At 45.1% G+C, this 26,054-nt stretch overlaps 2 protein-coding genes across 3 annotated transcripts in view; both read right to left on the bottom strand.

Moving 5' to 3' along the window:
* Positions 1–12,356, bottom strand: part of ACIN1 (apoptotic chromatin condensation inducer 1) — an 87,367-nt gene extending 75,011 nt beyond the window's left edge. For both annotated transcript variants that reach the window (XM_077468761.1, XM_077468769.1), the window contains exons 1-2: positions 11,814–12,356; positions 3,230–3,460 (exon numbers count right to left, since the gene is read on the bottom strand). In XM_077468761.1, the coding sequence (XP_077324887.1) occupies positions 3,230–3,460; positions 11,814–12,356 (774 nt within the window). The remainder of the gene's footprint in view (positions 1–3,229; positions 3,461–11,813) is intronic.
* LOC143960305 (uncharacterized) overlaps positions 12,341–26,054 on the bottom strand; it is a 71,478-nt gene continuing 57,764 nt past the window's right edge. The window contains exons 4-6 of the mRNA XM_077468747.1: positions 19,428–19,544; positions 17,963–18,051; positions 12,341–17,878 (exon numbers count right to left, since the gene is read on the bottom strand). Of these exons, the coding sequence (XP_077324873.1) occupies positions 12,341–17,878; positions 17,963–18,051; positions 19,428–19,544 (5,744 nt within the window). The remainder of the gene's footprint in view (positions 17,879–17,962; positions 18,052–19,427; positions 19,545–26,054) is intronic.

Here is a 26,054-nt window from a genome sequence, read left to right as displayed (position 1 = left end):
TGCTGAGGCATATGCTAATCTGGATAGCTGCATAGACAGACCAGCTCAAGAAGCTTGTAGACGAGTCTCTCAGTAGAGCATAGAAAAAAAAATATGCCAACCCTCCCTAGGACAGTAACATAAAACTGAGGCATGCTGGGAAGTATGATAGGATCATATTGGGTTAGTCAAGGTTTGCCAAAAAAGTTTGGCTTCTCTCTGTAGAGCAGAAAAAAGTGTTCATCCTCCTAGAACACCAGCAAAAAACAAAAACAAAAAAACAAAAAGGCATGCTGGCAGTAAGAAGTGTTATATCAGGCCAGTTAGTTATTTTTTATTGTTTTTGTTTACCAGTGTCAAATCCTGCAGTAGGTGGCAATAAAACCCAACAGTCTCTCAAATCCTGTGTTTCTCAATAAACAATAACTATTTTTGTTATAAAACAGGTAGTTATAAAACAGTGGTTATAGTTCAGCAATATGAAATAACATCATCCATAATTAAACAGAACACAAACATAATTAATCATTATGTACATATGAATACAGTAAAGGACAGTGTAACTTAGTGTTGGCGCAAGCAATAGATCTGTTAGGAAAACAAGTTGTATGAGTGGTTATGTTTAGCAATATTAATTACTATACACCATTAACCACTTGCCGACCGCCGCACGACGATATACGTCGACAGAATGGCACGGGCAGGCATATGGGCGTATATATACGTCCCTGCCTTCCCGCAGGGTGGGGGGCCCGATCGGGCCCCCCCCCCCCCCGGTGCCTACGGCGGTCGGTATTCGTTCGGGAGCGATCCGGGATGAGGGGGCGGCCATTCATTCATGGCCACCCCCTCGCGATCGCTCCCGACGAATGGAAATGCTCCGTGACATCACTTCCTCTCCTGTAATGTAAACACAGGCAGAGGAAGTGATGTAATCTCTCCTCCGTGTCGGTATTTTTCGTTCCGGCACCGAGGAGAGAGGATCGGTGAGTTGCACCAACACGACACTACACAGTACAACATGCCAGGCACTCTCACACCCCCCCTTCACCCCCCCCCCCCAATTACCCCTGCCCCCCAGTCACAGTGACACCAATTGCATTTTTTTTTTTTGCATTGGTGTCATTTGTGACTGTAATAACTGTTAGGGCAGTTAGGGTTAGCCCCGTTTAGTTCTAATGTACCCCCCTAACCCCCCAATAAAGGTTTAACCCCGTGATCACCCCCCGTCGCCAGTGTCACTAAGGCTGGGTTCACATTGCAGCGGTTTATGAGAACGGATGTGATTCGCACCGCACTGCAGTGCAAATCACATCCGATCTCTGTGCGATTCGAGTTCAGCCATACAGATAGTATGACTGAATTCGCGCCGCACCCGCCGCAAATTCGCACGGGACCCTTTTTTTGGTCCGCAGCAGAATCGGATCGCATGGGTGTTCACGCCATGAGATCCGAGTTTGCAGATCGCACTGCGATATGCGAACTGATCTGGGGGTGTCATTAACATTTCACTGACACTCCCAGCAGTTCGCATAGGGCAGTGTGAACTGCCGCCGGGAGGCATGCGATGCGGGAACCTGCCGCGGATTCGTGGCGTTCCCGCATCGCTCCAGTGTGAACCCAGCCTAATAAGCGATCGTTTTTCTGATCGCTGTATTAGTGTCACAGGTGACGCTAGTTAGGCAGGTAGGTATTTAGGTTCGCCGCAGCTTTTTATAGCGCCAGGGACCCCCATATACTACCGCATAAAGCCCCCTGATTGCCCCCTAGTTAACCCTTTCACCAGTGATCACCATATAACTGTTACAGGTGACGCTGGTTGGTTAGTTATTTTTTTATAGTTTCAGGGCACCCGTCATTTATTACCTAGTCTCACTAGTGTACCCCTAAATTTAGGGGTGTCTACTTTCCAAAATGGGGTCATTTGGGGGGGGTTTGTGCCATCTTGGCATTTTATGGCCTTCAAAACTGTAACGCCCTTAGAAAGCCTGAAGACGGTGCTTGGTTTTCGGGGCCCCGTAACGCGGCTAGGCTCCCAAAAAGTCCCACAAATGTGGTATCCCCATACTCAGGAGAAGCAGCAGAATTTATTTTGGGGTGTCATTTCACATATGCCCATGGCATGCGTGAGCAATATATCATTTAGTGACAACTTTGTGAAAAAAAAAAAAGTTTGTAATTTTCCCGCAACTTGTGGCAAAATATAAAATATTCCATGGACTCAACATGCCTCTCAGCAAATAGCTTGGGGTGTCTACTTTCTAAAATGGGGTCATTTGTGGGGGTTTTGTGCCATCTTGGCATTTTATGGCCTTCAAAACTGTAATAGGTAGTGAGAAGTGAAATCAAAAATTTACGCCCTTAGAAAGCCTGAAGGCGGTGCTTGGTTTTCGGGGCCCCGTACGCGGCTAGGCTCACAAAAAGTCCCACATATGTGGTATCCCCGTACTCAGGAGAAGCAGCAGAATTTATTTTGGGGTGTCATTTCACATATGCCCATAGCACATGTGAGCAATATATCATTTAGTGACAACTTTGTGTAAAAAAAAAAAAAAAAAAAATTTTTTTTTGTCATTATTCAATCGCTTGAGGCAAAAAAATAAAATATTCAATGGGCTCAACATGCCTCTTATCAATTTCCTTAGGGGTCTACTTTCCAAAATGGGGTCATTTGGGGGGGTTTTGTACTGCCCTGCCATTTTAGCACCTCAAGAAATGAGATAGGCAGTCATAAACTAAAACTAAAAGCTGCGTAAATTCCAGAAACGTACCTTAGTTTGTAGATGTGACAACTTTTGCGCAAACCAATAAATATACAGTTATTGACTTTTTTTTTTACCAAAGACATGTGGCTGAATACATTTTGGCCTAAATGTATGACTAAAATTGAGTTTATTGGATTTTTCTAATAACAAAAAGTAGAAAATATCATTTTTTTTTAAAAATTTGCGGTCTTTTACGTTTATATCGCAAAAAATAAAAATCGCAGAGTCAGTCAAATACCTTTAAAAGAAAGCTCTATTTGTGGAAAAAAAGGACGCAAATTTTGTTTGGGTACAACATTGCATGACCGCGCAATTACCAGTTAAAGCAGCGCAGTGCCAAATTGTAAAAAGACCTCTGGTCATTGACCAGCAAAATGGTCCGGTCTGGAAAGTGGTTAATAGAGCACTAACATAATAAAGTAACAAGTTGGTGTTGGGGCTGGTTGGGATAAAAAGAAGAATGGTTTAAAATGCAATTGACTTACTTCTTCTTCTGTGTCCTCAGACATTTCATGCGTCCGCCGATGCCTCTCAAGGGATAATGTAGCACTCTCAGAAAAGGTTGGCACATCTTGCTGAAACTGTGCTACCTTTGGTGATGGAGGTGGAGAGGAATCCTGCATTGGATTTGTTGCTTCCAAATTTAAAGGTAATGTTCTAGGAGACAATGTTTCTTGATTTTCCCTTTGTGAAGAACTTTTATTACAAGGTAGTTCCTTCAGAATAAAAAGCCACAACAAAAACATTAAACACCCACATCCACATTGATCACAGGCATCTTTCAGGCCAGGTTAAATTTGATCAAATTCTAACCATTGAGGCAGCAACACATGAAATCCTCCCCTAACATTCCTTTCTTCCTTCATCCAAACTAGATAGGTTAGAAATCCCATGTAAAATCGTATACAAATCTATTTAAATACCTCACCCCTTGCATTCAAATACAGAAAAGTCTATGCAGGCATTATACTAAAATGTTTTTTTTCAAATGAACCCTAACAGTTGAGTAAATGTCCTGCTGCTCTCTTATATGTGGGTTGTTCTATTGCACAAAGGGTCAAAAATCGTAAAAAAAAAAAAAAATCAGATTTTCTTAGGGTTTATGAATAATTGTATACTCCCATTCTAGAAGGTCTTTAAAAGAATCAGATTTTCATACCATATATATTCTCCATCAAAATCTCCTATGCGCCGTAGACAGCGGTGGCTGTCTTCGGGCAAATATCTCCTAAACCGTATAGGTTTAGGAGATATTTCTTAGACCTACAGGTAAGCCTTAATCTAGGCTTACCTGTAGGTCAAAGTGGTTTGTAAGGGTTTACAACCACTTTAACAAGCAGTAAATAAGGTTTTAAAACAAACCCGCAATGACCTCTGTCACTGCGGACACTAGAGTAATCTAACCTCAAGTTTACAGCAGAAAAGGCTTTCATCTCAGCTCATTGTGTTCCCCCTTTCAGAGTGAGCAGACAAAATTTTAATTATTTCAATACTTCCCTTAAAAGGAGAAGTCCAGTCTAAACTTGTTTTGGCTGGGCTTTTCCTATGGGTCACAGGAGTGCAATTCGTTTTGCAGTCCTGTGACTCGTTTTCAGCAGAGAACAGTCTGAAGTCCACTCTCTGCTTTTATCAGAGGAATCAGTCCAGGCACCATGTCATCACGACAACAAAGTCTGGATCCGCAGGGTGCTTGGACTGATGCCTGTTCTCAGTCTCTCAGTGAGCCACTGAGAGACTGAGAAGGCTGCTCCCGCTCCTCCACAGCTCAGCGCTCCAATGGGTATGGAGGAACAGAGAGGTGAGCTGCTGACTGACAGGCAGCAGCTCTCTGCTCGGGGAGCTGAGAGAATCGAGCCATCAGCAATGTTTGATGGCTCGGTTCTCAGTACAGAGGTGACAGGGACAGATGCAGCATCGGTCTGATGCTGTATCCACCTAGGCAAGTATACTAAGTAAATAAAAATAAAACCCATACTTCTCTTTTAAGAACTACCACTTGGCGACCGCCCAAAGTATATTTACATTATAACTTTGATGCTAAATACCATTGTTATGGCAGTAGCTAGTTGCCATAACCCCAGGATCCTCTTGTTCTGTGGGCGATTGTCTACAAAATCAAAGTAGTCTCAGCGGCGCATCCACCTTCACTTTTAGAGGAGATAGGACCCCTTCCTGGTCGTTTCCCCGTTTACCAGAGGGATCAGTAAAGGCGATCCGGTTGGCCAGGAAGTTGTGTAAGGGCAAGATGGCCCCCACTCGACTCTATGCTCGTGGAGGACCGCTGATGTCACTTCTGCCTTGTGCACTTAAAGGGATGCTTTTTTTTCTGTTAAAAGGCAAAATTACTTTTTTTTGCTTTTAAAAAAGTAAATGAGATATCCGAAGCTCTTTTTGACCCCAGATATCTCAATAAAGAGGACATGTCATGCTTATTTCTATTACAAGTGATGTTAACATTGTTAAAGTAATTAAAAAAAAAGAAAAAAAAAGAAGAAAGAGAAAAAAGGGACAGTGTAAAAATAAAAAACCTGTAAAAAAATTTAAAGCACCACCTATGGAGGTTTTAAAGTACTATAGTATGTGCCATTCCATGAGTGTTTGCAATTTTAAAGCATGAGATGTTAGGTATCTATTTACTTGGCGTAACATCTTTTACATTATACAAAAAAAATTGAGCTAAGGTTTTTTTTTTCTATTCAAGAAAGTGCATTTTTTTCCCCAAAAAATGTTGTTTCAAAGGCCGCTGCACAAATACGGTGTGACATAAAATATTGCAAAGTTCACCCCTTTATTTTGCTAGGGTCTCTGCTAAAAATATATATTATATATACAAAATCGAAACTTATAAACAAAAAGTTCCAAAAAAGGCCTGGTCTTAAAGTGGTAAATTTCTCCAGTGTTTGTAGCTATAGAGCAATGTGTGGAGTTTTACTGACTGTTAAGAATACGTAAATATCAGTGTCTATAGTCTGGCCACAGTTTTGCTTCAGGAAACTAGGATTTTTGACTTACAAGTAGAATCCTTTCGTTGAAGTACTTTTCAGGACACAGGATCTTAATCGGGTTACACACTATAAGAAAATCGGGTAAATGTTGATCCGATTTTCCTTGTTGTTTTATAGAAAATCCGAACCAATGAATGAAAATTCGTATGAAAAATTCTTGCGCAACAAAGGTTCTTTGTTTTTTTGTTTTTTCTTGTACGAAAACGGTACACATTAAAATGAAAATCGTTTCTTCTGTTCCCGTAAAAGAACAATTTTAGAGTTTGTCCCTTTGGGAATTTTTGTACGAAAATTCGGAATCAGCTGTCGAAAGTTACGTACACACTGTACGAAAATTCTTTGGACAAAAATGTTAGCCCGAATTTCTTATAGTGTGCACGAGCCTTTAGTCAAATCGTTAATGCAGCTACCTTCAGGTGACTGGACAATGGCAAAGTTGCAAGGACAAGCCCATAAAAAAAACCCTCCCACATACAGCAAGCCTCAGTTCAATAGCACACAATAAAAAAACAGTGGATCATAATAACGGGGGGGGGGGGGGGGGGGGGGGGTCCTGTGTGCCGCAATATACACCAAGAAATCGATTTTACAAGTACACTATGTATACGTATATCCCATTTTCTTAGTTGCACATTACTGGACACAGGATCTTAGCTTTAAACAATTGGGATGCAAAAACAAAGCAACATAGCAAAAAACGCTAACAGACCCATGATATAAAAAGGAAAACAAGAGAGTTGATAAGTCAGAGCAGCCTGAAGCACCTTACACCCAAAACTGGCATTAGTAGTCTGAACATCCATCTTGTAAAACAACAAAAAAAAATGCACTTTCAGACAAAGTGTACTTTGCCCCTGTGCCCTAACCTAAACATCCCACCCTCTTCCTCCATAGATCCATAATTACCTAGATCCATCACCCACAACCTTCGGTCATTATTTACATGCCATATGTCCCCCTCTTTTCGCCAGGTTGACAGTCCCATAGAAGTCAATAGGAGTGTAATGCACAGGTGCAGCCTGGAGTCTTGTGGCACAGGAAGTAAACAATCCCCAAAGGCCGAGGGTGAGAAATCTCGGCAAATATGTGAACAGAAGACCAGGTGTCAGCCTGCAAATCTAGTTAATAAATGTCTAAAACTGAAAAGCCCAGGAAACACTGACAGATCTGATGGTGGTCCTTAACTGGAAAGGGGGGGATCTTACTCTTTAAACTGTAGGTTCAGGGGATAACTCGTCTAATTCAGCTGGCAATGATGGAACAAGGATGTCTCCTATGGGGACCCTAAGGAATTACAGTGGAAAGAAATCTCCCTTTGAACACTTTGGAACAGGACACAAGGAGGAAAGCAGACAATGAGAATTAGATTTCCTAGCTTTTAGAAGAATAGGGAGGGGTGTTGAAACAACTCTGTGTGAAGGGAAGATTCCCCTGCCACTAGACTATTTTCCACACTGGAAATGCGCAATGCGAACAAGGCCATATCAAGCTAAAATGAAATCTGCTTCTCTTTAATTTAAACATAGAAACTTCTTGTACCCCCTTGATAACGGACATAAGCCAGTCACAGCATTGTCCAACTGAATTCTGGATAGGCCTCTTAGACGAGAGGGGCAAGCATTGGAAGGACAACCAAATCACCCAGAGTTCCAGGAATTTGATTGGGAGCTACTAGGCCATCACTGCCAACCAAGTCCCCTATACTGAGAAGATTTCTAGGACTTTGCCACAACCCAACAGACTAGTGTCTTTTGTGAGCACCTTCCATGACATGGGGAGAAAGGACTTCTGATTTCAGCGCTGGGCAAGCCTGGTTTTATTAGTCAGGCAAATGAGACAATCTAGAGACTGAGTTTTCTTTTCCAAAAGAACCAAAAATGTTGAGTTGCAACAGTCTGGCATGAAACTGGATATATGTTACTGCCTTGAAAAACTGGGCATTCCCATGGACTGCAAGGTCTAAAACGTAAGAGTGGAGGGCCAGGATTTTGTCAGAAAAGGGAGGAAAACCTTGGACTGGGTCTTGTCCAGAATCAAGCCTAGATACGCCAAGCAGTAGGACAGTTCCAGAGTCTGCACTGTCCAACAGACATTGGCCCACAAGGCCCAGACCAACTGTTCAGAAGATGGCCATCCAGGAATTCTACAATCGGAATATCCTTTGAGCACAATAGATCGAAGAACCGAGACACACTGGACAGGCCAAATCAAAAATGTGTTCCCACAGCACAATGCAGGTAGCATTGATGCAAAGCAAAATGGGGGTGTGTAGACATCCTTCATGATCAGAGATGGCAGCTTGTCCTCCGGCTAAAGGGAAGCAATGACTGACCCTGGCAGATTCCATGCTGAATTTTTGAACCAGATTTTAAGAATTTTCAGATCGACAATGGGGTGAATACCTACCTTTGCCTTGGGAACAGCAAACAGGTTGTAGTAGAAACTATAAATGAATAACTAATGCGTAAACCAAGTGAACCTCAAAGTATTTTCAGAGTGGCAACCAACATTAAAAGGTGTGTTCCTACAAATAAGCAAATGATAACTGTGGCACTAACTCAGTACAAAATATATACAAAAATGTGCGTAGAGCAAAATCTTCAAATATCAAAATCAACAAACATCGAATCCATAAATGTAAAGTCCAAAATTCATATCCGTGTATAAAAAGTGCATCTGCAGAGTGAATATAGATCCGCAATCTTCAATATCATCTGGATATTAAAAAGGTAAAAAGTGCAGTGATCAAGTGCAGGAAAAAAAATCATCCAATTGTTAAGGCTTAAATCACACTCTCTTCCACCATCTGTGATCCACTATAGGTGTGCCCCAGCCCCAACGGGTCTAATGACGCTTCTGGTAAATATCACGAGGATACTCTCCAATCAAGCAATCCTCTCCTTGGAGTATCAGGGATGTCAAGATTAAGCAGCAATGATGGTGGATAAGAAAACAATGTTCTCCCTCTATAGTGCATTGCTGAAGCGTTGTGCCAGATCATGTGACACAACGCATCAGGACAAGCCGGGTGACGTTTTACATCCAGTCGTGGCAGAGAGCGGAAGTTCCTGTGTTTATCTATGCAGAATATTCTGATTTTAAATGTAAGTTGCTGCTTTCAAATCTTTTTCCATCGAATTACTGCACTATGGAGATCTCCTTTTTCTTCTATGAGTTGTATATGGAGGAGAGTGGAGGAGTTTAAGGAGGAAGTATGCAATATAGAGGGAGAACATTGTTTTCTTATCCACCATCATTGCTGCTTAATCTTGTCATGCTTGATACAAGGAGAAGATTGCTTGATTGGAGAGGATCTTTATGATATTTACCAGAAGCGTCATTAGACCCATTGAGGTATTTACATGAGGTGAGAGGCTGGGGCACACCTATAGTGGATCACAGATGGTGGAAGAGAGTGTGATTAAACCTTAAGAATTTGATGATTTTTTCCTGCACTTGATCACTGCACTTTTTACCTTTTTTATATGTCCAGATGATATTGAAGATTGCGGATCTATATTCACTTCTGCACATGCACTGATACACTGATATGAATTTTTGGGCTTTCTATTTATGGATTTGATGTTTGTTGATTTTGATATTTGAAGATTTTGCACTACGCAGTTTTTTTGTATATATTATGTACTGAGTTAGAGACACATTTATTATTTACTTGTAGTGGAACCTGACACCTTTCAGTCTCCAGAACTAGAGCATGAACTCCTGTCAGAGGAGCTGCTGGAGAACAGGGCGAAGACCTGCCTGCTTCTCTGGGGAGGACACCAAGAAGCAGGGCGGAGGCAAGGACCTAAACTCTAGTCCCGAGAGACAACGTTCTGGACCTAGGCATCTGAAATGTCCTATGCCCAGATGACAAACACTACCCCGCCTCCAAACTTTAACAAGTTGGGGCATCCCCTCACTGCAAAAGGACTTGATCACTTAGGATGCTTAAACATCCAGGTGTTGTGGCTGGCAAACTGAAGGCATTCCTGAAGGTGCCTTTGCCTTTCTTCTTCTTCATGACTTTCTTGATACAAGTATCCAAGAAGTCACCAAATAGGCTTATTGCAAGGGAGCTGCACAGACACACTCTTGTGCAAAACAATCTTTCACATATGCGCCAAAAATAAGGTTCATCTTGGAAATTTAGCAAAAAGGGTTTACTAGCCTGTTCATGCAGCATTGTAAGACCCCAAGCAAAAACTCCAAATGATGGAGATCAGATGGAACCCAAGTGTTGCGCCATTGACCTTACATCTTACAGCTAAGGTGTGACAGATATGGTGACAGCAGCAAATTGCAAAGCAGAACCAGCCAGAGAAAACATGGCCTCAGGCTGGATTCACACCTATGCCGTTTTAGTGCTTTTTGCATTTTGCAGATTTGCACTACAGTCCATTTAACATGGTTTCCTATGGAACACGTTCTGTAGTGAAAATCTGCAAAATGCAAAAAGCACTAAAACGGCATAGGTGTGAATCCAGCCTTAAGGAGGGCTTCAAACCACGTATCCACATGGTCCTTGAAAACCAGGAAATTCTCAACATGGCCTGGCTGTTGACTGTTCAGGCTGCTCCAAAGTAGGAATCGGGTATAATTGGTCAATAAAGGACAGAAATCAAATTCTTCAGCATGCAAGAGATCAGAGGATTGTGTATCCTCCCGAGCAGAGTACTCTCAGTCATGAGAAGCCCTCCTCAGGGATCTTAGAAGCCGCAAGAAGAGAATCCAAGATGGACCCTGGAGCAGATAGCAGCTCACTTGTTTCCCCTGTCATCTGAGGTCTCCAACAAGCCAGACAGCCTTTCCATAAAGCAGCTAGGGAGGCATCTGAGGACAGTGGCTCAGTCTGTTCTGAGTGGAACCTGTCCGGTTAAACGCTGCATGGTCTTGGCCACCGTGCTGTAGCTCAGTTTCAAGGTCTTGGCAATCTTCTTATAGCCCAGGCCATCTTTATGTAGAGCAACAATTCTTTTTTTTCACACCCTCAGAGTTCTTTGCCATGATGAACTTCCAGTGACCAGTATGAGAGTGTGAGAGAGATAACACCAAATGTAACACACCTGCTCCCCATTCACACCTGAGACCTTGTAACACGAACGAGTCACATGACACCGGGGAGGGAACATGACTAATTGGGCCCAATTTGGACATTTTTACTTAGGGGTGTACTCACTTTTGTTGCCAGCAGGTTAGACAGTAATGGCTGTGTGTTAAGTTATTTTGAGGGGACCGCAAATTGACACTGTTATACAAGCTGTACACGCACTACTTTACATTGTAGCAAAGTGTAATTTCCTCAGTGTTATCACAGCTGTCATTCCCACTCCGATACAGCTAGGAAAGCAGCTAATCGAGCAGATCTGTGCTTAGTAGCTTTGGAGGTCAGAAGAGATATTTGGGAGACGATGTCTAATAAAATAAAATTAAAAACAAAGCAAAAATTAAATAACCCCCATTGCCCTGCACTTACCCACAAATGCAAACATGGCACAGGGTGCAGATGTGTATGTAAATGGTGACTGCACCACACACGTAAGTTATCGTCACAAATGTCTGAGTGAGAGCAACAATTCTAGTGCTACAGGTCTCGCTTAATTCTAAACTGATGCGTAGAAAATGCTTTTAAAGCACCTATGGATGTTTGTGGGCAACATTGTTTTTCATGATATTACAGGCAAAGGAAATTTTAAGACTCGGCACGTTTGGCATCTATTCATTTGACACAACCTCATCCTTTATATTTTCCCAAAAAGTGGATATTATATTGTGTTTGTATGCACTAAAATTCTATTTATTTATTTTTTCCTGAAAATATGCATTTGATAAACTGTTGCGCAAATACCCTACAACATCAAAAAATTGCTATCCTTTTACTCTAGGAGGCCTCTGCTTTCAGAAAATCTATAATGTTCTGTGGGCTTTATGTAATTTTATGGCCATAAATGCAGATTTTTAATGTGTGCAAAAAGTGAAAAAAAATTGCTCCGGAGCACAAGTGGTTAAAATTCAACATAATTCAAAGTGCCTGGCAAATTCCAGTTCAGGAAAAAACTCTCACCTTATCACTAGAAGAGGATGAAGACGATGATGATGACCTTGACGACCGTGACATACGATTCGGTCTTTCTGGTGAGGTGGATTTAGAATGGGAGCTATGTCTGGAGGGGGAGGATCTATCTGATGAGGAGCGCGATGAATGAGAAGAGGATGAGGAAGATGATGAGGAAGAGGAGGAAGAAGAGGAGGAAGAGGATGATGATGAGGAGGATGATGAAGAGGATCTTCTTCGTCGGGATCCTACTAAGGCAACATTTTCACTTTCTTCAGCACCTTCAGGCAACTCCACTTTTCTTACACAGCCTTCCTCTTCTTTAACAGGCTGTAATTTATCTGTAGTTTGATGTTCTGGAGACATAGTGCCTGGAAGGAATTCATCTTGCTTAATAACCGACACATGTTCTATATGCAATTCGACTTTCTCTGTTAGCTCTATGGTCTTGTGGATTTTGCTACTGCTATTGTTAAGCGATAAGAGCTGTTCATTATAAACTTTTATATCTTCTTGTAGCTCTATTGGATTTTGCTCTACTGTATGCAACATTTCGCTTGCAGAGGATCTTGAACATGCATAACTGGCAGTTTCCCTTTCAGGATACGAAGAGTTAACAGCCTCCACAGGACACTGTTTAGATGCATCCTGGATGGATAAAGGGTTTGAAGTAGTATGAAATGGAACGTCCTCTGATTCAACCACAGGGTTTTTTTTAAATCTACAGATTTTTCGGTCATAATTGTTTCCCGAGCACTATCAACATTTTCACCTTCAGACAGTTCCTGGGCAGCACTTTGGACATTTGCATTAGTCATCTCCACATGGGTAGACAGAACAGTCCCCTCAGTTATCTCCACATCAGAAGATGGAACATTTACCTCTGTCATTTTCACTTCCCTGGGCCCATGCACATCTGTCACCTTCGCATCAGCATTCTGACCATATGTGGAAATCTCTGATGGCATTATTTCAGACTCTTTTTGTACAGCAAGAAACTCTTCATCACCTTTTGGCTCAGTGATTTTGTGGTCCACCAGCTCATGGTCTTTTGCTACAATAGCCTCGCTGGGCAGCTCGGCCTCGGCACGCACCTCAAACTCGCTGGGCAGCTCGGCCGAGCCGTGCACCTCAAACTCGCTGGGCAGCTCGGCCTCGGTGCGATCCTCGGCCTCGCTGGGCAGCTCGGCGCGATCCTCGGCCTCGCTGGGCAGCTCGGCCTCGGCATGATCCTCAGCCTCTGCGTGATCTTCGGCCTCGCTTGGCAGCTCTGCCTCGCTCAGCAGCTCAGCCGCGACGCGCTCCTCGGCCTCGCTCGGCAGCTCAGCTGCGACGCGCTCCTCGGCCTCGCTCGGCAGCTCAGCTGCGACGCGCTCCTCGGCCTCGCTCGGCAGCTCAGCCGCGACGCGCTCCTCGGCCTCGCTCGGCAGCTCAGCCGCGACGCGCTCCTCGGCCTCGCTCGGCAGCTCAGCCGCGACGCGCTCCTCGGCCTCGCTCGGCAGCTCAGCCGCGACGCGCTCCTCGGCCTCGCTCGGCAGCTCAGCCGCGACGCGCTCCTCGGCCTCGCTCGGCAGCTCAGCCGCGACGCGCTCCTCGGCCTCGCTGGGCAGCTCAGCCGCGACGCGCTCCTCGGCCTCGCTGGGCAGCTCAGCCGCGACGCGCTCCTCGGCCTCGCTGGGCAGCTCAGCCGCGACGCGCTCCTCGGCCTCGCTGGGCAGCTCAGCCGCGACGCGCTCCTCGGCCTCGCTGGGCAGCTCAGCCGCGACGCGCTCCTCGGCCTCTGCGTGATCTTCGGCCTCGCTGGGCAGCTCAGCCGCGACACGCTCCTCTGCCTCGCTGGGCAGCTCAGCCGCGGCGCGCTCCTCGGCCTCGCTGGGCAGCTCAGCCGCGGCGCGCTCCTCTGCCTCGCTGGGCAGCTCAGCCGCGGCGCGCTCCTCTGCCTCGCTGGGCAGCTCAGCCGCGGCGCGCTCCTCTGCCTCGCTGGGCAGCTCAGCCGCGGCGCGCTCCTCTGCCTCGCTGGGCAGCTCAGCCGCGGCGCGCTCCTCTGCCTCGCTGGGCAGCGCAGCCGCGACGCGCTCCTCGGCCTCGCTGGGCAACTCAGCCGCGACGCGCTCCTCGGCCTCGCTGGGCAACTCAGCCGCGACGCGCTCCTCGGCCTCGCTGGGCAACTCAGCCGCGACGCGCTCCCCGGCCTCGCTGGGCAACTCAGCCGCGACGCGCTCCCCGGCCTCGCTGGGCAACTCAGCCGCGACGCGCTCCCCGGCCTCGCTGGGCAACTCAGCCGCGACGCGCTCCCCGGCCTCGCTGGGCAACTCAGCAGCGACGCGTTCCTCGGCTTCGCTGGGCAACTCAGCCGCAACGCGCTCCTCGGCCTCGCTGGGCAACTCAGCCGTGACGCGCTCCTCGGCCTCGCTGGGCAACTCAGCCGCGATGCGCTCCTCGGCCTCGCTGGGCAACTCAGCAGTGGCGCGCGCCATGGTCTCGATAGGCAACTCAGCCGCGGCGCGCTCCTCGGCCTCGCTGGGCAACTCAGCCACGACGCGCTCCTCAGCCTCGCTGGGCAACTCAGCAGTGGCGCGCGCCATGGCCTCGATGGGCAACTCAGCCGCGGCGCGTGCCATGGCCTCGATGGGCAACTCAGCCGCGGCACACTCCTCGGCATGCTTCTCAGTGGGCAACTCAGCCTCGGCACGCTCCCCGGTGGGCAGCTCAGCCTCGGTAGGCAACACAGCCTGGACACACTCCTCGGCCGACATCTCCACCTTGGTGGGCGCCTCAACTGGAAACTCCGCCCCGGTAGGTGCCTCAGCTGGAAACCCCACCTCAGTGGGCTCCTTGGCAGGCAACTTTGCCTCAGTGGGTAACTCGGGCTCTGGACACTCCTTGGCTGGCAATTCAGCCTTGGCGAGCGCCTTGGTATGCTCTTTGGTGGGCACCTCGGTATGCTCCTCAGCTGGCAACTCAGCCTCGCTGGGCAACTCAGCCGCGGCGCGCTCCTCGGGCTCGCTGGGCAACTCAGCCGCGGATTGCTCCTCGGCCTCGCTGGGCAACTCAGCCGCCGTGCGCTCCTCGGCCTCGCTGGGCAACTCAGCCGCGGCTCGCGCCTCGGCCTCGCTGGGCAACTCAGCCGCGGCGCGCGCCTCGGCCTCGCTGGGCAACTCAGCCGCGGCGCGCGCCTCGGCCTCGCTGGGCATCTCAGCCGCGGCGCGCGCCTCGGCCGCGCTGGGCAACTCAGCCGCGACGCGCGCCTCGGCCTCGCTGGGCAACTCAGCCGCGGCGCGCTCCTCGACCTCGCTGGGCAACTCAGCCGCGACGCGCTCCTCGGCCTCGCTGGGCAACTCAGCCGCGACGCGCTCCTCAGCCTCGCTGGGCAACTCAGCCGCGACGCGCTCCTCGGCCTCGCTGGGCAACTCAGCCGCGACGCGCTCCTCGGCCTCGCTGGGCAACTCAGCCGCGGCGAGCGCCTCGACCTCGCTGGGCAACTCAGCTGCGGCGCGCGCCTCGGCGGGCAAATCGGCCTTGCTGGGCAACTCAGCCGCGGCGCGCTCCTCGGCCTCGCTGGGCAACTCAGCCGCGGCGCGCTCCTCGGCCTCGCTGGGCAACTCAGCCGCGGCGCGCTCCTCGGCCTCGCTGGGCAACTCAGCCGCGGCGCGCTCCTCGGCCTCGCTGGGCAACTCAGCCGCGGCGCGCTCCTCGGCCTCGCTGGCCAACTCAGCCTCGGCGCGCTCCTCGGCCTCGCTGGCCAACTCAGCCTCGGCGCGCTCCTCGGCCTCGCTGGGCAACTCAGCCGCGGCGCGCTCCTCGGCCTCGCTGGGCAACTCAGCCGCGGCGCGCTCCTCGGCCTCGCTGGGCAACTCAGCCGCGGCGCGCTCCTCGGCCTCGCTGGGCAACTCAGCCGCGGCGCGCTCCTCGGCCTCGCTGGGCAACTCAGCCTCGGCGCGCTCCTCTGTGGGCAACTCGGCCTCAGTGGGCAATTCTGTGGGCAACTCAGCCTCAGCACGCTCCTCGGCCGGCAACTCCTCTGTCATTTTTGGTATAACTGTAAAAAATTCCTGGGCAAGTTTTGTTTTGATTTCATCAACAGAGATGGCTTCTTCTGGTGCCTCAATTGCAGCTTGATTTTTGATCATGGCTTCAGGAGTTATTTGAACACCTGCAACATCTTCTACCTGTGAATCTAATTCAGAAGATTTATTAGAATATTCTATTGTGCTTGATGGAAATGTTGATTGTTTGAAAAAAACTGGCTCAGTGATTGTGTCTTTCTGTGATATGATTTGTGGAGATTCCACACGTGTCAAAATATCAGACATTTCTTGTAAATCTGGGTCACAGATCATAGCTTCATGGCCAGCCAGAGATTCTTCATTAGCATCTGATATTGCAGAAGCCCTCTCTGATATTTTGGAATCTTCGCACCTTTCTACCACAATCACAGATGATTCGCATGTCCCTGTTGTAGCTTCGGATTCTAATACACTTATTTCAGAAAATTGCTCCCCTAGAACCGTTTCAGAGGTAACTTTATTTGGTTGCTTAGATTCCTCCAATTGCACAGTATTTCCAAACCTATTCAAATCATCTTCAGCAGATGGTTTGACCTCTGTTTGTTCGATTTCTGAAATTTTATTTATATGCATAGGTTCTTCTTTTTCAGAGCTCTGATTTCCTAAAAAGGGTTGTTGTACTTCTACTGAGCCAGAATGTGAGACTTCTTCACCCAGAGAATGGTCAGTGCTGCTGGTCGTCCCTCCTAATATGTCAGAACTAGACACTTGGGAAACACCTAAATCTGATTTCTTAGTAAGCGCTTCTAATGTTGTTATACTTTTATCCTGTCCCTTAAGCAAATCAGTTGCTTCTTCCTTTGTCCGTTTTAGCCCACATGACCGCAGCTTTGGCTTGTCTAACATAGTCCACGCAGGTACAGGCGTTTGCTCAACATTAAGCACCTGTGTTTTAGGTTTTTCCTGAATGTCAGGGCGATTTACTGTTTGTAAAATGTTAGTTTCTGGTTGATTCCGATTTGAAGAGGATGAGCGGACTCTTAGTTTTCTTGTTTTAGGTAAGCTGGAAACACAAACTGAGGAAACGACTTCTGCTTTGTCAGATTCAAAAGCATCACCACTGCACACTGCTGAATTTGCATTCAATTTGTCCTTGTTTACCTTCTCTGAAATAGACATGGTCTTAACATTTGACCTTCCCACTTCAGGACAGCTCGACAATGTAATGGTACTCTCTTTATTTTCATGAGATTCTGGTTCTTGCTTCTCTAAAATCGACATAGCTTGAACCCCCCTTGATGATGACTTCTCCACTATATGCAGGCTCTGTTCACTCACATATGCTTTACCCGCAGATTTTGAGCGAACTGGAGGCTTTAGAAGAACAAGTGACGATTTCACTTTGACATCTTTTGTTGTGGAACCTCTTGTGGAACTCCTCACAGTCTCTTCTGTCATATGTGAATCCTGTATTTTTGTTCTAGCTTTTTCAGCTTCTTGACACGAGTTAGGAGTCTGTTGGATAATACAAGTAGCAGCTGGAGGCTGTTGTGCTGAAGTATTTAAATTGCTCTCATTGCGCTCTCTCACATGACGCCCCCACTTTTGAGGAGATCTACGACTCTTTGAACCCTCCTTGTGAAGAAATTGTGGGGAAACTGCTTTCTCAGTTGCTGTGGTCATCTGCTTTTCAGAGACCCGATGTTGGAACCCTTCCAGAGAAAGCAATGGTGGAACACGTTCCTCTGCTATTTCTTCTGAGTCAGCACAAGTTGATTTGGAAAGAGTTTCTGATAATTCAGGAGGAGAAGGTGAACGCTTGACTTTTGGAGACTTTTTCTGCTGGACAGTAGCTGATCTTGACGATCGTCTTCTTTTAGGGGTTTCTTCTTCATCTTTCTCAATGGGTAGCTCCTTTTCTTCCATTGTTTCCTCCTCTTCCTCACCCACATCTCCTGCTTCTTCCTTGGCAAAGTCTCCTTTAGACCGTCGGGCACGGATGGATGATCTACGTGGATCTTGCTCCTGAGTTGGCGGTGTTAAAACTGGAGGTTTTGTAGTTTTAGCCTGCAAATTAAGGTATATTCTTTAATGCCTGCACCAGTCTTAAGACATGTACATTTTTATGATCAGTATGGATGTAAATCTGACCTGTTTTACTCGGGATGACCTCCTCTCCCTTTTTTTGGGAATCTCTTCCTCAGAATCATCTGGGTCCTCCAAGACAGAAAGGCTTTTTTCTTTAATGATATATTAATAAAGAAAAAATGAAAAAATTATAATGGCATCTCATCCTGGTTTTACCTTGCCATTACTGCATGCACAGAAATTTTCTTAATTTTTTTTCCGGTTTACATTAATAGTTGTCACCATACACAGATTTGATATAAGTGTTTAACACCTTGCTCATTTTAGATAATGGATTAAATAGAAGGTCTCTCAATTCGCATCTACATAAGGAGGACTTTAAATGAGGCAATTAACTTGTGGAGGTAGAGTATTTAGTAAACATTTTTTATTTGTAACACTAGTAAAAAAGTATTTTCACAATATATACATATACATATATATATATATATATATATATAAATATAAATATACATATACATACACATATACATACACACGCACACACACACACACACGCACACATGGTATAAACATAATGGATACAACTCGCATCTACAACATTTCTTAAAGCAGATCTTCAGGCAAAAATCATAATCTTGGGATCTTAATTAAATGTCCCATATATACACACATTCTTCCTTACTACTATTATCATTATACAGGGTTTATATAGCGCCGACAGTTTACGTAGCGTTTTACAATAATACTACTATATATGCAAACATCCTCAGTGTGCACAACATTTTGCTGCAAGAGTTTTGCCTCTTTGGTTACCTCTCCTCCCCCACTTTGTTTGATGGGCAGAAAATCAGCGTGATAAAAAAGGTAACCCATGTACTCTATTCTCCTGTAAGAACGTTTACAATTTTAGGCCAACACCACAGTGTGGGGATTACACAGATGACAGCAGAGAGCCAAAACAAATACAGCTTCAGATACAGTATTTTTCAAGCTGTATTTAAATATATTTACAATGAATACATAACTGAAAATGTCGCATGAGTTTCAGCTTTATTGTTTCTTTAGACTGAAATTTGGTACGGCTAATGCATTACCTGAATCCTGATAATGTATTAAATAAATCCCGTTTAAAAGTACGGATATGGATTTCCATTATACGTTTGAAGGAAAAAATACTATTTTATGATTTTTGAATGCAATTTTTTTTTTACATAAAAGAGACCTGCCAAGTTGTGCCAAACTCCATGGACCTGTCAAATTACAAAGTACACTGAAAAACAGCACCCATGAAGCCAAGACCATCTACCAGAAATCTTCAACATGAAGGCCAGAAAATAAAAACTAAGCTTTGATTATTTGCCATTTCTCTAGAACAGTTTACAATCAATGTCTAAAAAAAATAAAAAAAAATAATAATAATTGGTGAATAAATGGCGTGTGTGCCAATCTGTTTAAAAATTAACAAAAAATAAATAAAAAATTATATACTGCATATTATGTAATTAACATTATTTTTAATACATACTTGAAGTGCGTTTTCCCAGTTCAACATCCGGCACCTTCAAAACAGAACAGATAATATCAGGAGGCTCTGGCACGATGTCAGGATTCGTATTTTCTTCCTCGGACTCCGCTAAAGGTTCTGCGAACCAAAAAAAGCTTGTATTTAGTAGTAATAAAAAAAAAAAAAAAAAAAAAGAAGAATGTGAACCCTTAATTTAATGCAAAACAAAATTGCATAACAGGACAAAGAAGTTAATAGGGGTAACAAAGGATTTTTGACTTCCCTGTAAATTTTATTTTTTTAAAGTACAGTACAGGACACAGTATTTATACAGCATGGGTTATGTTACACCATGGAACATCCTCAATGAAGATAAAGGGTTTCTGTAATTTGAAGGAACTAGTTGAAGTATTTTACGTTCAGAATATCCTCATTCGGCTTTGGTACCTTAACTACTTGCCGCCATGGGTTGCAGTGGTTATACCGTTATGATGCCTGCACCTAAAGGCATCATCCCGGTATGAAAAATTTCAGGTGGCGATTCCCTTTGTAGCAGAAGTAATCAGTTCTGTGGGTGGCAGAATGCCGCCATGCCCACCGCCGCCATTCCCAGGCTCTAGTGTCCGATTTGGGGAGCCCAGGAGAGATGTACCCAGCGGCATCAGCTGCACAAAACAGAAATGGAGGAACTGAAGTTGTTCCTCTTTCTCTGCGACTCCGAAAAGTGTAAAAAATAAAAATGTTGTACCGTATATAAAAAAAAAGCACCCCCGTCTCCGTGCTTACACGTAAATGCGAACGCATACGTTACTCCTGCATGCATATGTAAACGGTGATTACATGTGAGGTGTTGTGGCGAATGTCAAAGCAAGAGTAATCATTCTAGAACCAGACCTCTTGTGTAACTGTAAAATGGTAACCTGTAAAAGGCATTTAAAGCTAATTTTAAGCACCGTGGTTTGCTATATTATACATACATATACATACACACACACACATATTTGTTTTATTTAAATTTATTAAAGTGTATTTTTTCAAAGAACATGTCATTAGAAAAAACGCTGCACAAATACAGTGTGACATAAAAAATTGCAACACCCGTTATTTTCTATTGAGCCTCTGCTAAAAACTATATATAATGTTCGGGGTTCTAGGCAATTTTCTAGAAAAAAAAATAAAAAAGTAGATTTTTACATGTAGGAGTGAAGTGACAAAATTGGCCTGGATACGAAGTAGTTAAAAGTGGTTTGAGTCCTTTAAAGTGGCTGTAAACCCTTACAACCAACTTTGACCTACAGGTAAACCTAGATTAAGGCTTCCCTGTAGGTCCAAGAATTATCTCCTAAACCTACACGGTTTAGGAGATATTTGCCGAAAGACAGGCAACCGCTGTCTACGGCGCATGCACCGTAGAAAGCGTCACGCAGGTGCACTGAGCACGCCACGGTCAACGGCGATATGCCATCACTCCAAACTGGATGAAAGAGCCAAGGGGAAACTGGTCAGAGAGGCTACCAAGATGCCTACAGCAACTCTAAAGCAGTTACAGGAATTTATGACAGAGTGGTCATTGTGTGCATGTGACAACAATACAACACATTCGCCACAAATGTGGCTTGTATGGGAGGGTTGCAAGAAAAAAAAAAAAAAAAAAAAACAAGAAAGGCCACATGCAGTCACGACTAAGCTTTGGCTAAATTAAGATTCTGAGACCACATGGAAAAGGGTGTTCTGGTCAGATGAGACTGAAATTTAATTATTTGGCCTCAACACTAAACCATATGTCTGGTGGAAATCCAATACAGCAAACCATCCAAATAATGCCATTCCTACAGTAAAGTATGGAGGTGGAAATATGTTATGGGCATGTGTCTCTGCAGCAGGGATTGGAGCACTTGTCAGAATAGTAGGACAACGGGGGTGAAAATACCATCAAATTCTTGAGGAAAATCTGCTGCCCTTTGCCAGAAAGTTGTCAATGGGAAGAAGGTTTATACCTTCCAACATGACAATGACCCAAAGCACACAGCAAAAATGACCACACAGTGCTTGAATGTGAAAAAAAGTGAATGCTCTAGTATGGAATGACTTGATGCCTGCAGTCCACAAACAGTCACCATCAAATTTAACTGAACTTGAGCAGTTATGCAAAAAAAAAAAAAAAAAAGAGTGGGCAAATATTGCAAAGTCTAGATGTGCAATATTAGTAGAGGCATATCCCAATAAAAAATAATAAATGCTGTAATTAAAGCAAAAGGTGCTTCAACAAAATACTGACACTAGGGGGTGATCCTTTTTCTTACTCAGGGATTCTTTTTTTGAATGTTTTTATGACATGTTGGTGTTATAGCTTTTATTTGGATGTTATAAGTTGCACTTGAGTAAATACAGCGGGATAAAAACAAACTGTTGTTTCGGTCTTCGTTCAGGCTGCAAAGCAACAAAGTTTTATTACTTTAAAAGGGGGGCGATTTTTTCTATACCAATTGCAAATCACTCAGAGCTGCAGATTGCCAATTGTGAGACAATATTTCTCTGGTCAGTGAAAACAAATGTCCCTTATATTTGTAACCAGTAGGAAGAATGCACCTCTTAGCCCTTGTACACACGGTCGGAGATTCCGACGGAATGTGTCCTATCGGACCGTTTTGTCGGATATTCCGACTGTGTGTGGTCTCCATCGGACTGATCCGTCGGAATATCCGACGGACCAACTTTTCCAACTTGCCGGTAAAATTTTTCGACAAAATGCTCCGATCGGACATACTCCAATCATGTGTAGCCTACTCCGACGGACATAGTGCCACGCATGCTCAGATCAAATTCCTAGACCAAAGCTATTGGCTACTAGCCTGAACGTAGTCCCGTCATAACGAATTAACGTCATCACGTTATGTACAATCGGATTTTCAGACAACTTTGTCCGACCGTGTGTATGCAACGGTTTCGGACAAAATCCGTCAGACAAAATCCATCGGACAAAATCCAACGGATTTGGTTGTCAGAATGTTCGACCGTGTGTACAAGGGCTTACAGTGGTAGCCAGAATGCCTCCCTTACAGACAGCCAAAAAGATCATAGGTGTCATACAGCTAGCTCTGCTAAGTTGCTTTGGCTTCGGAACTATGCAGGCATCCATAAATAGGAGGTAAATCAGCCATAGTTCAAGGAACGTATGAAAAGAGAACGCTGCTTTATACGGGTGGAACTAAAAAACAGTACTGCCCTGAAGGAGGTTACTATCAAGCTCAGAACTCTAATGCAGAAACAAACAGCACCTGGACTGTAAATTCAAACACTGGAAGCAGAGAAGATGGGGAGAAAATTCTGGACAGCCGCACTCTGAAATAAATTTTATTAAAAAAACAGGATCACAAAATACAGGCCACAGCAGGGCGGACAGGAAGAGCTGATGCGTTTCACACTACAAACGGTGCTTACTCATCAGAGGTTTCATTTTCGGCCGACCTGCCTGGAGCGGTGGTATTTCTATCTCTAACTGGAAGCAGAGAGACAGAAGTTTTTCCTTGAGTAAGAAAATCTTTTGTTTGGCTTGTGTCTAGGATTAGATACTCTAAGCAATTTGTTAATTCCAGCAATCACTTAAGGAGGTTTAGGCCTTTTTAAGCCTTTTTAAAAAGTTTTTACAGTCCACAGCATGTTGTCAGTATTTGTGATTACTTTTTCTTTGGTAAGAGATTATCCATTATTCACACAATGGGAACACACTGGGAGTGTAGGAAGGCCAGCATAGGTACAAATACAGTGAACACTTAGGGTACAAAAGATAGACCGAATTATAGGGCTACAAACTGGTAGTGGTCCCCCACAGAAAAATGGAGGTAGTGTTCGTGTGCTAGAAATATAGAGACATGCAAGTATGTGTCCCTGATGTCCACAAAGGCCAGAAAGTAGATGGAGGAAGTTAATGACAGACCTGGGGGACTCTGAGAAATGTCTGTACTTGAAAGAAGACCTTTAAAGCCCTGAGGTCAAAACATGGGGCAGGGGGTGCCCCCCTTTTAGATTTGGAATGGTGGAAAGATTGGAGTACAATCTTTAAAACCTTTTTGCCGCTGAACAATGGCAAACCCTTACTGGTTCATGATATGTGCAAGAGCAGCTTGGAGATCTGCTAATCTGTTTGGGGACATAGGTAAACTGGATAGTATAAAACAGGGAGGGAACAGAAAGCCAAACTCCAGCTTGTAGCCATTGGAAACCTGCATGCACTGAACCTGGAAGAAGGCAGTGCCGTACAAGTGCATCACTGTGCCTGTAGGGGCCATCTGCCTGTAGTACAATGCAGGCAGGCAGTTCTGAAGCAGTTTATATTGATTGCACGGGGAGTGCTATACAATGTGCGATTACTGACCCTTTAAAATTCTAGTTGCCTGAATGTGGTAGTCATTTTCTTTAACCACCTCCATTAAACTTTTTTCAAGGAAGAGGTGGGGAGGAGGGGGTGGGTCCCCATCAGATCATCTTTATTGCAGCTGAGCCCAGAGACACAAAGCTATTGACATAGGCTGGCAGTTTAGCCTGAACACAGCGGGGTAAATTTCATTACAGGTAAGTAATATAACTAAAGCTGTAGAGAATAATTTTTTTTTTTTTAGCTAAACTTTAAAGCGGATGTAAACCCCATTCATGAAATATAACCTGGTCACATATCTGTATAGTTTACTTATCTCTCTCCAAAGTCCCGTTCCTCTATTATCAGCATGATAACTTCTGACAAGCTCTCCGACACAGGAGATAAAAGCAGCTGGAAATTTGTGTTGGGGTGTTGGACAGATAAGCAGATAGCTGGTCGATTCACAGTACAGCTCTGCAAGTTTCTTTGTTTCTCTGCCTATGTGGAGGGGGTGCCTGCCTTTCCTCCAATCAGCTCACACACAATGTATGCCCAGACTCCCCTCCCACCGCTGAAACAGGAAGAAAAATGTCTAAACACAATGGGGGTTAATTGCGAAAGGAAAATTCACTTTGCACTGCAAATGCACTTGAAAGTGCACTAAAGGTGCACTTAGAAGTGCAGTTGCTCTAAATCTAAGGGGTAGGTCTGAAATGAGTGGAAGTTCTGCTGATTTTTATCATCCAATCATGTGCAAGCTAAAATGCTGTTTTTTATTTTCCTTGCATGTCCCCTTCGGATCTACAGTGACTTTACTTTACCATGCAAAGTGGATTTTCCTTTAGTACATCATAACCCCCAATGTGCACTTTCTAAAGAATGTAGAAAGCTGAAGACAGCAGATATACATGTAAAACTTATGTAGTGAGATTTGTTTAATCTCTGTGTATCATTTGAGGCTATTCACTTCACTGTGTATATGTGAGGGTTTACACCCACTTTAACCACTTCAGCCCCTGAAAAATGTACCCCCTTCCCGACCAGAGCACTTTTTGAGATACAGCACTGTGTCGTTTTAACTGACAATTGCGCAGTCGTGCGGCGTTGCACCCAAACAAAATTGATGTCGTTTTTTTCTAACTAATATAGCTTTCGTTTGGTGGTATTTGATCACCTCTGCGGTTTTTATTGTGTGCGCTATAAACAAGAAAAAGAGCGTAAATTTTGAAGGAAACTATGTTTCCTCACTCCCTGATGAATTTGACCCCACTCCTATGACCTCCATGTTGGACACGCTAGCATTGGGGTGGCTCGCTGATGGAGAGAGACTACTCCTTGTCTCAGAGATCACACCAAAAGAGGTGACGATGGCCATCGGGTCTTTCCTGGCTGGGAGGACCCCAGGGCCAGATGGACTACCCATAGAGTACTATAGAGCCCACGTAGAACTACTTGCCCCTAGGTTGGCTCAGCTGTATCGAGAATATCTTCAACAGGGCTCCCTACCGTCCTCATATTGTTCTCATCCCAAAGCCCAATAAGGACCCCAAGTTGTGCTCCTCCTACAGGCCAATAGCACTCCTAAATTGTGACTTAAAAATACTAACCAAAATACTGGCCACTAGACTTAATAAGGGGATTAAATCTCTGATTGACCCTGACCAAACGGGCTTTATGCCAGGTAGATCCACAGACATCAACATCCGTAGACTGTTTTTTAATATTCATGCCCCCCATACTAATCAAGGCACTAGGGCCATTGCCACCCTTGATATGGAGAAGGCATTTGACAAGGTAGAGTGGGTGTATCTGTGGGAGGTGCTCAGAAGAATGGGTTTCCCACTGAAGTTTATTGCCTGGATGTGCACATTGTACACCGGTCCTCTAGCATGCATTAAACTGAATGGCTCCTTGTCTCCTCCGTTCCCCCTGCAGAGGGGCACCAGGCAGGGATGCCCTCTCTCCCCGTCCTTGTTTGCGCTGGCAATGGAACCTATTGCAGAGGCCCTCAGATGCTCGGCCAAGGTCTGTGGACTTAGGCTGGGCTGGCTGGAAGAGAGAGTGGCTCTCTACGCGGATGATTTACTGCTTTTTTTAAACGATGCTGGTGACTCTTTGCGGGCGCACTCGGAATCATGGACGATTTTTCCACCTTCACTGGGTTAAGGGTGAATTGGCATAAGTCTCAGCTTTTCCCGGTGGATGAGGGGGCCAGGTCCTCCTCGTACCCCTCTACCCCGCTTCAATGGGTGGATAGGTTTACATATTTAGGTATCATTATTTCAAGGGAG

Source organism: Lithobates pipiens, unplaced genomic scaffold, assembly GCF_037356315.1.
Source record: "Lithobates pipiens isolate NorthernLeopardFrog02 unplaced genomic scaffold, aLitPip1_a1.2 Scaffold_11, whole genome shotgun sequence".
Classification (NCBI taxonomy): Eukaryota; Metazoa; Chordata; class Amphibia; order Anura; family Ranidae; genus Lithobates; species Lithobates pipiens.
This window is presented reverse-complemented; position numbering and strand designations above follow the sequence as displayed.